General features: G+C 44.1%; 2 protein-coding genes across 8 annotated transcripts in view; both read left to right on the top strand.

Moving 5' to 3' along the window:
- Positions 1 to 7742, top strand: part of Cd101 (CD101 molecule) — a 60467-nt gene extending 52725 nt beyond the window's left edge. Inside the window, exon 10 of the transcript XR_015663598.1 lies at positions 7156 to 7742. The gene's annotated coding sequence lies outside the window, so the exon portion shown is untranslated. The remainder of the gene's footprint in view (positions 1 to 7155) is intronic.
- A 1441-nt stretch (positions 7743 to 9183) lies between these two features.
- Positions 9184 to 13410, top strand: part of Ttf2 (transcription termination factor 2) — a 31344-nt gene continuing 27117 nt past the window's right edge. For 6 of the 7 annotated variants that reach the window (XR_015661398.1, XR_015661399.1, XR_015661397.1 and 3 more), the window contains exons 1-3: positions 9184 to 9235; positions 9320 to 9422; positions 11400 to 11486. Coding sequence is in view for 1 of the 7 variants with exons in the window: in NM_001106454.3 (NP_001099924.2) it covers positions 9208 to 9235; positions 9320 to 9422; positions 11400 to 11486 (218 nt within the window). In the remaining 6 variants the exon portion in view is untranslated. 7 annotated transcript variants of the gene reach the window in all.

Genomic DNA, 13410 nt, shown 5'->3' with positions numbered 1-13410 from the left:
GTGATGTTAAGGTTCCTTCTATTCTGGTTTCATCCACCCGTGGGACAGGTGTATATTGAATGTCTATGCTCTGTACTTAGAAAGAGTACTGAGCACAAGTCTGGGTCTTGGCCCTTATGCACGGTCCATGGAAGAGACAGATGAGGAACAGGCAAACAGATGACTGTGTGCTTAGTGCTATGTGGGAAAGGAATGGGACTCTCCCCGAGAGATCAGCAAGGAAGGGGCTCTGTGGAGATGCACACAGGATGAGTGTGGCCAACGTAGGCTTAGGCTGACGCCTCACAGGCGAGAGGCTGGGGACTGACCTGACGGTAAAGAGTGATCAGGACTTTAGAGAGAAGGAAGGCATGGGATTTGGAGGAACTGAGGGAAGATGGGTTAAGCATGTGGCATGCAAGAGACAGGAAGGTGGCAGGGAGGAAGGAGAAGGACTGGACCAGATCCTGTGAACCAAGGAAGGATGTATATCTTTCTCCAATTACTAGAGAGACACTGAGGAATTTTGCTCAGAGAAACAAGAGTCAATCGTGTTGTTATTTCTTGAGGAATATTTTTTTGTTTTGGAAATATTTTTTATTCTTTGAACATTTTATACACTTATATAATGAATATTGACCATGTCCATCCACTACCAACCTCCCTCCAAATCCCCCTACCACCCACCTCACCTCCCTCCCAACTTCATGTTGTCTTTTTAAAATTGTTCATACCCTGGAGGCCAGCTCGTACTGCCTATATGCACAAGGGTGTAGAACCAGACCCTGCAGCATGGACAAGCTTCCAGTGGCTGTGTCCTCACAGGCCAGAGCCTTCCCTCCACAGTAACTACCAACTGCCAATAGACTCTGGTGGGAGTTGGGCCTCAGCTCCTACTTGTGAGACTTTTGACTGTCCCAGCCAGGTATTGGTCCTGTACAGGTAACCAGCTGCTGTGAATTAATATATATAACAGCCTGCCATGACCCAGTCATCTCACAGATGTCAGCATCTCATAGATCTCCTCCAGATTCATTGCTTCTTCCTTCAAGTCCCCTAGACCTGGGCACAGACCCAAAGGACGTCTCTCCTACTGCAGAGATAATTACAGATCCGTGCTCCCTGAGGTCAAGTCACCATAGCTAGGCAACTGAGTCAATCAAGATGCCCTGCATGATAGATGGTAAGAAAAATGTGGCCCACATGCACAATGGAGTATTACTCGGTTGCAAAGAATGAAATCACTAAATCTATGGAACTGGAAAAACTAGAGTGAGTGAGGCTACCAAGGCCTAGAAAGACTCGTGGCATGTTATCCCCCATGTGTGGATTCTAGCTTTAAATCTTTTGTTCTGGATGCTTAACCTGGAGTACATGTGGAAGTCAGGATGTTAGAAATGGACCCCTTAGGGGTGAACACCCTTAAGAGAAGAGGGATAGTAAAATACAGGTAAAATGAAAGTAGACAAGGGGAAAGGTTCAGCATAGAGGAAGGTAGGGGGTGGGGACATGAGGTATTGGCAGAAAGACTAACCAAAGGAACAGTGCATGAAAAGCTACGTGGAAGCCTATGAGCTTCCAACCCAAGAAAACCTTCCCATTGCTCTTGGCTGCTCATCATAACTATATGGAAGTCCCTATTGCTAAAGATAATACTCGCTTCAGATGCTGGACATAGAGAAATCAATCTCGAACTGACCAGGAGACGTTTTCCCCGATTGCTAACGTACACCAGTATCAGGTGTACGCACGCTCCTGGGGGAAAAAAGCAGCAGTGGCCTTGCTCAGCACTGGTGCCAGCACGCTACAATTCCAACCTGTCTGGAAAAATGTGCACACTGGGGGAAAAAGTGTGGTACGACTGTGTGGGGGATAGCCACCTGCTCTCTGGTCAGAAAGAAGGCCTGATTCACAGGGAGGAGTTCATGTCTGGTATGGTATAGTCAAAAGCCACGGTGGGGGAATCATGTACCCTAGAGGAGAATCTTCTACTACTGTTGTTTTGCCAAATGGCCATCTTGTCAAACCGCTGTAGATATTTCTGTTTATCCTCACAGACGTGTGCTGCTCCCAGCTTTGGTCAGAAAAGTGTCTTTCCTGCAGTGGGTAGTGGTTAAGTGGGGTAGAGACTCATAATTCAAAGTGCTAAGTACATAAACAACGGAGCGCTCAGCTATGGGTGGGCCATTTAAGAAGAAATCTAGTAGCCAATACAGACCGCTCTATTCCAGCTCCTAGGTGAAGCCATGAAGGAGCTGTGGAGCGCTATCACCAGGTCTGTGCAGGTTGTCTCAGCCACTAAGATCCCAGCATCTGGAGGGGCTCAGAGATGGTGAATCTTCAGAACCTGGGGTACCATTCTTCCTCAGCAGGAGAACTTAGCCTGTGCCCACGTGCCATGTGTCACCAACCACCTAGAGGAAAGGCAACATGGAGCAACTGTGTACACAGTCACAGCAGCCTTCTCATCCTGGTCGTGAGTGTGTGTGTGTGTGTGTGTGTGTGTGTGTGTGTGTGTGTCTGTGTGTCTGTGTGTCTGTGTGTGTGTGCATGTCGTGTGTGTGTCTGTGTGTGTGTGCATGTCATGTGTGTGTCTGTGTGTGTGTGCATGTCATGTGTGTGTGTGTCTGTGTGTGTGTGCATGTCATGTGTGTGTGTGTCTGTCTGTGTGTGTCTGTGTGTGTCTGTCTGTGTGTGTCTGTGTGTGTCTGTGTCTGTGTATGTGTGTGTATGTGTGTGTGTGTCTGTGTGTGTGTGTGTCTGTGTGTGTGTCTCTCTCTCTCTCTGTGTGCCTCTCTCTCTGTGTGTGTGCATGTCGTGTGTGTGTGTCTGTGTGTGCGTGTGTGTATGTGTGTGTGTGCATGTGGTGTGTGTGTCTGTGTGTGTGTCTGCGTGTGTGTCTGTGTGTGTCTGTGTGTGTGTCTGTGTGTGTGTGTATGTGTGTGTGTGTGTGTCTGTGTGTGTGTGTCTCTGTGTGTGTGAGATGATTATGGCCTTAGGGAAGCAGTGACGAGTGTTCCTGCATTTTAGGAACATTGGAAATTAGGACCATGAATCAAGCTAGAATTAAGTAAAATTCCTAGTATGGAGAGAGCAAAAAGGAGAAAGGACTTGGTTTAAAGTGTGAAATTAGTTACAAAGCAGAGGGTGGGAGGAAGTAGAAAAAAAAAAAGCAAAGAAGAAAGGATTAATTTCAGGATGGGGTTAAACAGCCAGGCTGAGAAGCACGCACGTATAGAAGATTATGAAGGAGGCAGACGTGTTATCCCAAGGCCACTCCATGGCAGTGTAATGAGATTACATGGGAATAAAAATAGGGGAGGGCACCCCAAATCCTGCCATCTCACATAAGCATAATCATTATGATTCTGGTACACTCTCTTTGTCGTATCTCCCTGCGCACTTGCTTTTAATGGCATTATTGGATTTTTTAAATCACAAGAGCGACTCATGCCAGTTGTACAGAGTAGAACAGCAAAGACCTGCCAGCCGGGCTTCCCGGGGGATGGAAAGGGAGCCATGCGATGCAGGGCTTTAGAGGTTTATGGTTTGAGGTCTAGAAATACTGGCATGACTCCAGTCGGAGCACACAAACAACGTTGATGTACTCCACTGTTCTGTCCAGTTCTCTGATGTCCTTGGGGTGGACCAGGAATACAGCAGACAGTATGGATGGACCTCAAAGGTGTCAGGTAGGGATGCTCTAAGACAGACGCAGCAGACATGCTCTATGACTCCACTGACAGAAGATGTTGAGAGGGCAACATTTTGAAGATGGAGATCACTAGGTTGATCTCATTTTCAGAATCATAAACTGTGGGGAGGGGCTTGGAGAGGGCACAGCTAGTGAAGTTCTTGTCATGTAAGCACAAGAACTCCAGTTCAGATCCCCAGCACCCAGAGAAAGGTTGTGCATGCAGATAGCTGGCTCCTTGGAGTTTGCTGGTCAGCCCCTCTAACCAAGGGGTAAGATTCAGGCTCAGCAAGAGACCCTGTTCAAAAACCAAGAGGGAGAACAAAAACCAAGATATCAGTGGAAGATATCACATGTCAACTTCTGGCCTCCATATGTGCACGTGCATACACACATGCATACACATGTATGTGTACACACATTATACGATATATAAAAAAATGTTCTAAAACCAGTTGGCAATGCAACTCTACACGTTAAAAAAAGCACTACGATGAATTATATACAACTAGGAGAAAATGCTCTGAACAACTCTTGGCATCTTATTTTAAGAACAGTGAAATTTGGAATCTAACACTGCAAAATTTTGGTACAACAAAATCATTTGTCAAACTGAATGACAGTTCAGATTATAAACAGATTTTTGCCCACAGTAACATCTTGATTGTTCCTTAATCAAAGGACAGGTTTAAAACTCTCATATATCTGGAAGGCACCAAACAAAATGAAATTGAATGAGCAGTATGTGTTTGTTAGCAAAAAGGATGAAACGGAGGTGGGCAGGCCTTCTGCTTGGCTTTCATGTTAATATGCTGCCACCTAGTGGTTATTTGTAAGATGGCTTTTACTTCTGTTTTATTTAACCTTTACAATTTGTTAAGCATGCTACCCCAAACATGTTTGATGAAATGCAAGTGAAATATCTGAGTCACTGAATGTATTTTAAATTTTTAAATTTTTGCCTGGCAGTGGTGGCATATGGTTTTCATCCTAGCACTTAGGAGACAGAAGCTGGCGGATTTCTCTGAGTTCAAGGACAGCCTGGTCTACAGGTTAGTTCTAGGACTGTCAAGGCGACACAACAAACCCCTGCTTCAATAGATAGATAGATAGATAGATAGATAGATAGATAGATAGATAGATAGATAGATAGATAGATAGATAGATAGATAGATAACAACAACAACAACAACATTTTCACTTTAGCACACTAATTTTTTTGAAACAATATCCCAATCATTCATTTTGAGACACATGTAGCTGTGTAACTCAGGTTAGCCTGGTACTCTCTATGTAGTCTAGTCTTGCCTTGAACTCAACGCAGTCCTCCTTCTCCATGCTCAGGTTACAGGTGTGGGCCACCAGACCTGACTATGCTAAATCTTTAAAACTGGGAATAAAGAATGCGTGTTGCTAGGGTAGTTGTGAGCACTAAATGTCGTCGCTATTCAGTAAAAGCCCTTATCTTACAACGAGGCAGCGCGGAGAAAGCTGAGATTTGACAACTTCCCTTCTCAGAATGTGCTGCAGGGCAAAGATCTGTTACCTGCCAGTTAGAATGAGGCTCTCAGTTTGCAACAATCAAAATGCCTGAGAGTTTCAGAAGATCAGGTGCTGGGTGGGGTGGTACTCGGTGATTCAGTACTAACTTAGCATGTATAAGGCCTCCCAGCACTGTCTCTTCACTCCTACCCCACGAAATAGGATACTTAGAACTGTCAGCTGACTAGAAAACCTCATATAAAATGAACAAGACTCGCAGAACTAGTAGAATCTGACTACTGGCTTGAAATTTAAGTTGCTGGATATTTTTAAATGACGCCGACAGGAGTGTTAAGGGGTTAGTGTTGTAGCTTGTCCTCTTACCTCTAATGAGTATCCAATGAGTCTGACGTCTGTCAGCCAGCATAGAGCACATTTGTTTTCATTTTCCCCAAGAACCAAAATGAGTGTATGGTCCTGGATTCACAGATTAGGGAACCCATCTGCTTCAGGGTCAACACTGTGTGGGAGTGAAGCATGTCTATACCAAGTTCCTCAGTCACTAGGGTATTTTCTAAGGATGTCGGCGAGCCTACCTACCATTTACTCTCCACACGGAAGGTTCCAGCACCACTTACACATTTTTAAAAACAGTTTTTGGGCTAGTAAATGGCTCAGTGGTTAAGAGCGCTGACTGCTCTTCCAGAGTTCTATTCCCAGCAACTACATGGTGGCTCACAGCCATCTGTAATGGGATCTGATGCCCTCTTCTGGTGTATCTGAAGACAGCTACAGTGTACTCATATATAATAAATAAATAAATCTAAAAAAAATTCATTTAAAAACAGCTTTCTCGAGGCCTAAACTTGGGTCTCAGAACTCACCTATTTAAAGGTATAATTCTAAGCCAAGCATGGGGATGCATGCCTATAGACTCATCACACAGGAAGCTGAGACAGGAGGATTGTGTATTGAAAGTCACCCTGGAAGCACACCCAGTTCAAGACCAGGTTGAGCTAATCCTAAGACTCTATCTCTAAAACACAAACAACAAACAAAGCGCAGTCGCTGTCACAATCCAGCTACAGAATAATCCCAACATAAGCTTGGTAGTAGAGCCAGCCCATCCTTAAGGAATATGTATGGTTAACTTGTACCTTTAAACATCCAGATTTGGGAAATGCTCTAAATGTTTGTTCTGAGTATGACAAGGCTACCAAAAAAAAACCCCAAACTTACATTCTCAGCTTCATTCAAAATATAAATCTATATAGCTCATTCTCAGAGGTCTCTCCAGATGTTTTCAGGCTAAGAGCATATATGAAATATATATGCACAAAACCTGTACATGCTTCGCTGTCTCACTGGTCCAGTCCCACTCCTATTATTATGATCTGGGGTTTAAACCTTTTTATTTAGCACATCCTAGACTTCTGGAAGAAACAGTTTTCCTACCTGTAAGTTTTCTGTGTCCATTTTTGCTTATTGGATGAGTGCAGGCCAACTGAGCAACTTCAGAGGAAAAGATCTGTCTGTAGTGCCACACTGAGACCTGGACTGGCTAGTCTCAAAATCATAGTGTGCAGGAAAGAATCTGTAACCTGGGGCTGGAGAGATGGCTCAGAGGCTAAGAGCACTGGCTGCCTGAGTTCAATTCCCAGCACTACATGGTGGTTCACAACCATCTAAAATGAGATCTGGTGTCCTCTTCTGGCCTGTAGGCATATATGGAAAAAACAGGGGAGAAAATCTATAACTGAACTTTCGGTCATTCTGTGAATTCTTTTTTCTTCCACCCTTCTCCACCCCTGTCCTTTCAATCCCTTAACACTAAGTACAAGAGAAAAAAGCACAGAAGGAAAAAGGCGGCAGCATTGTCATTAGACGACTTCCTGCTGATTAGGGGTGTCCAGTTCCTTAGGGAAAGTTTGAGCTTTGCCACCAACATATCTAATTTCTTCTTTTCATCTCTTCGCATACAACTGCCTAACAAACCTCAGCCAACAGCATCCAACCACCAACCAGCCAACCACCAACCAGACAACCAGACAACCAGACAACCAGCCACCAACAAGCCAACCAGCCAACCACCAATCACCAACCAGCCAGCCACCAACCAGCCAGCCACCAACCAGCCAGCCACCAACCAGCCAACCACCAACCAGCCAACCACCAACCACCAACCAGCCAACCAGCAACCAGCAACCAGCAACCAGCAACCAGTTAACCAGTCAACCAGCCCCTTCTATTGGGCCTTAGTATTTATATATTCTCTGAAGAGTCCCCAGAATTCCAAGTGTCACACTCTCGCAGAAACCATACACAGCTGGCAAAACCACACTCCTGTCAGAGCAATCATAGTCAGCTGCTGTGAACACTCTGTGGCAGCCCCACCTGGGATTAAAACAAGAAACATTCTTACATTTCTGTGTTTTTAAAGAAACCAAAAATCTCACTACAAGAATCACTATGGTCCTCTTCCCCAAACCTTAGCATTTGTGGTCTCCATCTCCTCACATGGTATCTATTTTGAATGCACATACAGATCTTGGAATTGCAATCTGGGAATAAAGAAACTACCTCACCTATTTGTCTGTATAAAGTTTCACTGGAGAACAGGGATATACTGTATGCACTTGGAAATTCATGTCTTTCTTTAGCTCTCTAGGGTTTGCTGGTGACTCCATTCATCTTGACATTTAAATACTATTTTATATTTATTTAAGCATTCATTAGGTATAGGCTAGTTCAGCTTCCTCCATTCAGTAAGCCCCTTGTGGTTAAAACAGTTTCTTTAAATGTATGCATTAGGTGAACTTTATATTTCTCAAACACATATTCCTCTTGGGGCACCAAAAAAAGCTATTTAGTAAGAACTGCTTAATTCATAAATGATAACTCGGGTCTATCTCCCCTCCTCTGGCCTCCTAAAACATTTACAGTCTCCATATAGCCCAGGCTTCTTAGTTAGACATTGCAATTTTTCTGTCCTCCTAGCAGGTATGTGTGCCACTCTGAGACACACACAGTCTTCAGCTGCTGAAATATGAAGTTATGGCTACAGCAACCAAGCTCCGATAGTCATTCCTTCCCTCTGCTCACTAAAAGAACTGATTACAGGTTCTACAGTTCCATTTTATTTTAAATTATGTGTATGTGTCTTTGTGTGTACTAGTTAATGTGGTGAGTCCATGGAGGCGTGGAGCTGGATTACAGGTCGTTCTAAGAGGCCAAAAGTATTTGCTAGGAACCAAACTCAGTAACAGCCAGCAAGCGCTCTTAAAATGCTGAGCCTTATCTCTAGCCCCTTGGTTACACTTCAAATGCAGTATCTTTTAACATCACTCTCAGTTTTTTTTTTTTTTAACTACAAATACAAAATAAGTTCAAAAGGGTTGACAATGCAAAATACACGAAGTAAAATTAGCTTGTGCCTGAGGTCCGGTATTGCCCTCAGGTTCTTCTCTCAGACTCAGGGCGTCCACACCAGGCGGTCCTTAGAACCTCACTTGAAGGCAGGCCGTGAGACTCAAAGAGAGCGGAGCGTGGAACTGAGATGTGTGCAGATGTTCAATCTTTGGTGATTCTGTGGACGCCCTACACTCATTTAAAGGTTGTCCGGGGGTCCTGAGGGAGTCTTTGTGCCGACTTACAGACTATGCAAATGATTCCCACAGTTTTAGGGGATGCTCCTGCCTCTCGGCCGCCTCATATTTAAGTGTTTCCACCCACAGTGGCTGCTTCCCGAGCAAACCAGCCGCTCTGCCTCCCTCTGAGCCTCAGCGGTTCCTCTGGAGTCGCCCAGTTCAGCTTCGTCTAGCCCTCTCCAAGTCTTGCTTTCTCCCCGACCAGGGAACCTCCGGGTGTCCTCCCAAGACTTCGGCCACGCCTCCTCCTTCCAAGTTTGATTTCAGTGCGCGCCAAGCCTGCGGGAGGCTGTAATTGGTTGAAGGTGAGAGGATTTCCCATTTGATTGGTGAAGTGTTATGATGGGCGGAACGGGGCGGGGTCAAAGACGGAAACCCGGCGGGCCAGAGCTTCCTGGCTGCGTTATGGAGGTGATTAAGTGTCCGGAGCACGGTAAGGTTCCAGTCTCAGGATTTCCCTCCTGGGGACTGTGGAACTGGCTTGCAGGGGCCATTGCTGACCTTCTTGTTTCCTCAGGGGCCGTCTGCTTCTTAAAGACCGGCGTCCGCGATGGCCCGAACAAGGGAAAGAGCTTCTACGTATGCCGGACGAACACATGCGGCTTCGTGCAGGCCACCGAGTGAGTCTCCAACCCGGCCGGGTTCCACAGAGTGACCCAGCCTGGTCACTTCAGCTGCCTTGGGACGCGGATTTACCCACACTCGGATCCTTCTAGAGTCCGCTTAAAGTTTCTAGGCACCTGTCTGGCCTTACTTAGTCACTCCCCTTTACCCCTGCATCCTTTCTGCTCCTTCTAAAAAGTGTAAACAAACAGTGGACATGGGAATTAATTTGCTAGTTTTGCACCAATTTTAGATCGCCATTTTAATTTTAATATTTGAGGTTAAAAACAGTAATTAGACACCAGCCTTTCTCCTTCATCTAGTGGTGTGACGCTAATAAACTCCAGAGATTGAAGGTCTTAGGGCAGCGTTTCTCAACCTGTGGATCGGGACCTCCAGGGTCTAAGGACCCATTCACAGGGACCGCCTTTTAGATATCCTGCAAACCAGATACTCACATTACGATTCAAAACGGTAGCAAAATTACGGTTGTAAAGTAGCAATGGAAATAATTTTATGGTTGGGGTCACCACAACATAAGGAACTGTTTTAAAGGGTTGCAGTATTAGGAAGGTTGAGAACCACTGTTGTAGGGAGTTAGTGCTGAAAGAAACATCAGAGGTTGGTGCAGAACTCAGGTTCTGCAGATGTGAAGGCTGAGACCTAGAAATGTCAAGCATCTTGTCCAAAGTGAGGAAAGTGCTCTCAAGTGTGACCATTCTCTGAGTGAAATTAAACTGTGGTTCATTTAACACTTCTTCCTGCTCTCTATTCAGCTGAACTTTGTAGAGCACAGTTATTTTTTTTTTCAGTATATAGGTATATAATAGATATTAGTACTGGAATAAGTTGTATTTTGCATCAGAATTTACAGTTCCGTTCCTAAATATATTGAGTATTGTTGAATGTTGTAAGACCCATGCGCGCGCATGTTCGTAGGAATTAATTCATAGGAACGTTCCTACGCAACGTTCGCATCAATGTCGGTCTTAGGTTTGATTCAACATTAAAAGAAATATTCTTGAGGACTGGAGAGACAGGTCAGCCTTCAAGAGCACGGGCTGCTCTTCCAGAGGCCCTGGCTTTGATTTACAGCACCCACTTAGGGGCTGTGAAATGTTGTAACTTTAGTTCTAGGGGATCGCGCGCCCTCTTCTGGCCTCTGAAGGCCTAGCATGTACATGGGGTACAGACACACATGCAACAAACGATCCCTAAACATAAAATAGAAATAAATAAATAAATAAATAAATAAATAAATAAATCTTTAAAAAGAGAGTGAACATTCTTAAAGAGTGTGCCACTTCCGTGGGTACACTGCAATACAGACTAGTACAGTACTTTCACTGGAGGCTTGCAGTGTGTCTGATGAGCGGACTGCAGGCTGCAGACAATTCTACAGGTCACAGGAGAGTGCTTTAGACCTTCACTCCAACCTGTCTGCTCTCAGTATTGTACATATTTTAGGAGGGACATTTAAAATTTTATGCCAGGCAAGAAGCACATGAGTAAGTTATTATTAGAGGTAGACATGGGAGTAACAGCAGATGACAGCTAGTAGGGTATTAATGGATGAGAGATCCTGAGAAGTCACAGCAGGCCTACCCTGTGACCAGCCTGAGACTATAAGTCATCCCTGGAAGTGTTGCAGTGTGGCTGTCATATGACCGTCATGAAGAAAAGAATAGTTATTGTCACGCTTCGGTTCAGAAAGTGGTAAAAGAAAAACTATGGATCCTTTCCTCAGGAAGCCACACCAATAGCCATAGATGGAATTTATACACCCAGGACACCTTGAGCTGTAGTTGGGCTGAGTGTGGTGGCACACCCTTGTGATCCTAGAGGAAGGATTGCTGCAGGTTTGAGGCCACACTGGTCTAGGTGGTGGGTCCCAGGCCAGCCAGTGAGAATTCAAGCTTGGATTTGACTTCAGACTGCTGGCCTCTATTCCTTGTCTTCTAAAATTATTTTATTATTATTTCTTTCTCTTCTAGTATTCCTGTTTCTCATTGTTTATTGCATGAGGAGTTTGTGGTAGAGCTTCAGGGTTTGTTTCTACCACAGGGCAAGAAAGAATGGAGGTGAGTGTCCAGAAGAAACATCTAGATGCAACACACACACACACACACACACACACACACACACACACTCTCCCCACCAACCCCCAATCCTGAAAGAGTTGCAGCTAGATTTGTTTTTTTAAATATAAATTAAAAAATTTTATAAAATTTTATTAAAATTTTATAAAAATAAAGAATTTTGTTCTTTAAAAGTCATTACTGAAAACCTTTTTTGTACATACTGAATATCATCTACCTTGTTAGCGATTCTGGACCTGTGGGTCTCGACCCTTCCACAGGGGTCACATATCAGATATTTACACTGTGATTCATAACAGTAACAACATTACAGTTATGAAGTAGCAGTGAAAATAATTTTATGGTTGAGGTTATCACATGAGGAACTGCATTAGAGAGTCACGGTGTTAAGGTTGACAAACCAGTGCCCTAAATGCTGTATGAGTTACCGGGAGAAACCAATGGTTAATTTCTGGATGACCAGCTCTGTTCCCCTCTAGCTCTCCAGTTGCTCATAACATCAACCCACTAACTGGTCAGCTTTCAATTCTGGTACTAGAAAGAAGGAAAAGGGCTAACATGCTAAGTAGTCAGTAAAGTGCAGTTTCCCTTGGGAAGGGCAGGGAAGTTTATATAGATGGGAGAAGCTATTTGTCATGGATGTTAAAAGGTAAGTAGAAAGTTACCAGTCATTAAGTATTCTTTTAAATGCACACATTGCATGGGGTACCACGGCATGACGTAACAGGACCACTTGGGAGAATTGGCTTGGTGGTTTGGCCAAGAAGGCAGGGGTCATACATGATAGTTTTTATGTAGTTTTAGAATTTATGTGTTCAGATCGTGTTAGAGTCCAACACTATCGTGGCAGGGAACAGGGCAGCAGACAGGCAAACATGATTCTGGAGCAGTAACTGAGAGCTTAATCTGCTCCACAAGCATGGGCAAAGAGAGCATCCCCACTGACACACCTCCTTTAACAAGGCCACACTTCCTAATCCTTCCCACAGAGTTCCAGCAACTGAAAAAGCAATCATTCAAATACATGAGCCCATAGGGGCCATTCTCATTCAAACCACCATATCGCTATTATGAGAATTATGTGTTCTAAGACCCTGTCCCCAACCCAAGTATATCGAAATGCTTGGCATCCTTGTTTAAAAAAAAAAAAAATTGATCCTAAATTTGTGTCAGTGTCTGAGGTGATTAATTTTTGTCCATTGGTTAATTTACATATTTTTGCATCGTTGATTATGTGAAATAGTATGTCTTCAAGATTGTGCTGGAATTGTAGAATCTTTGTGTTTGATTATCAAATATAGATTCAACCTCTTAAATTTTTACAGAAAACTCTGTTGAGGTTGCATAATTTACACAGATCAGTTTTGAGAGAACAGACATCAATACTGTGAGCGTGGTGTGCAGTATGGCTTTAAATTTTTCTCTGTGTTTTTAAATAATTTCCATTATAAAGCGCTTATACTTCTCCAAAATGTACTTCTCTGGTTATGTTTTTACTGCTGTCATAATGGAGTGTTTGTTGTTCTGTATGTATGAGCGGTATGTGTACATGTATATTTGCATACATGTGGATGTATGCAGTTGCCATGCACATGTGCGTGAGGCCCGAGGTTGATGTTGAGTGACTCTCTTCATCACCCTCCACTTTACTTACTGAGGGAGCGTCTCTCACTGACCTTGGAACCCTCTGTTTGCAAGCCTTGATAGACAGCTTGTCCTGGGGACACTTTGTCTCTGCCTCCTGAGTGCTGGGATTAGAGGTAGGCTGCCAAACCCACCTGTATTTTATGTGGTTTCTTTGGTTTTCACATTCGCAAGGAACCATTTTCTTCACCAAGATATCTCCCTAGCCTATAAATGTAATTGGGGGGGGGGGTGTTTTCCATTATTAGAGTTGGGCAGGTAA

Source organism: Rattus norvegicus, chromosome 2 (genome assembly GCF_021556685.1).
Source record: "Rattus norvegicus strain SHRSP/BbbUtx chromosome 2, alternate assembly SHRSP_T2T, whole genome shotgun sequence".
Taxonomy (NCBI): domain Eukaryota; kingdom Metazoa; phylum Chordata; class Mammalia; order Rodentia; family Muridae; genus Rattus; species Rattus norvegicus.
This window is presented reverse-complemented; position numbering and strand designations above follow the sequence as displayed.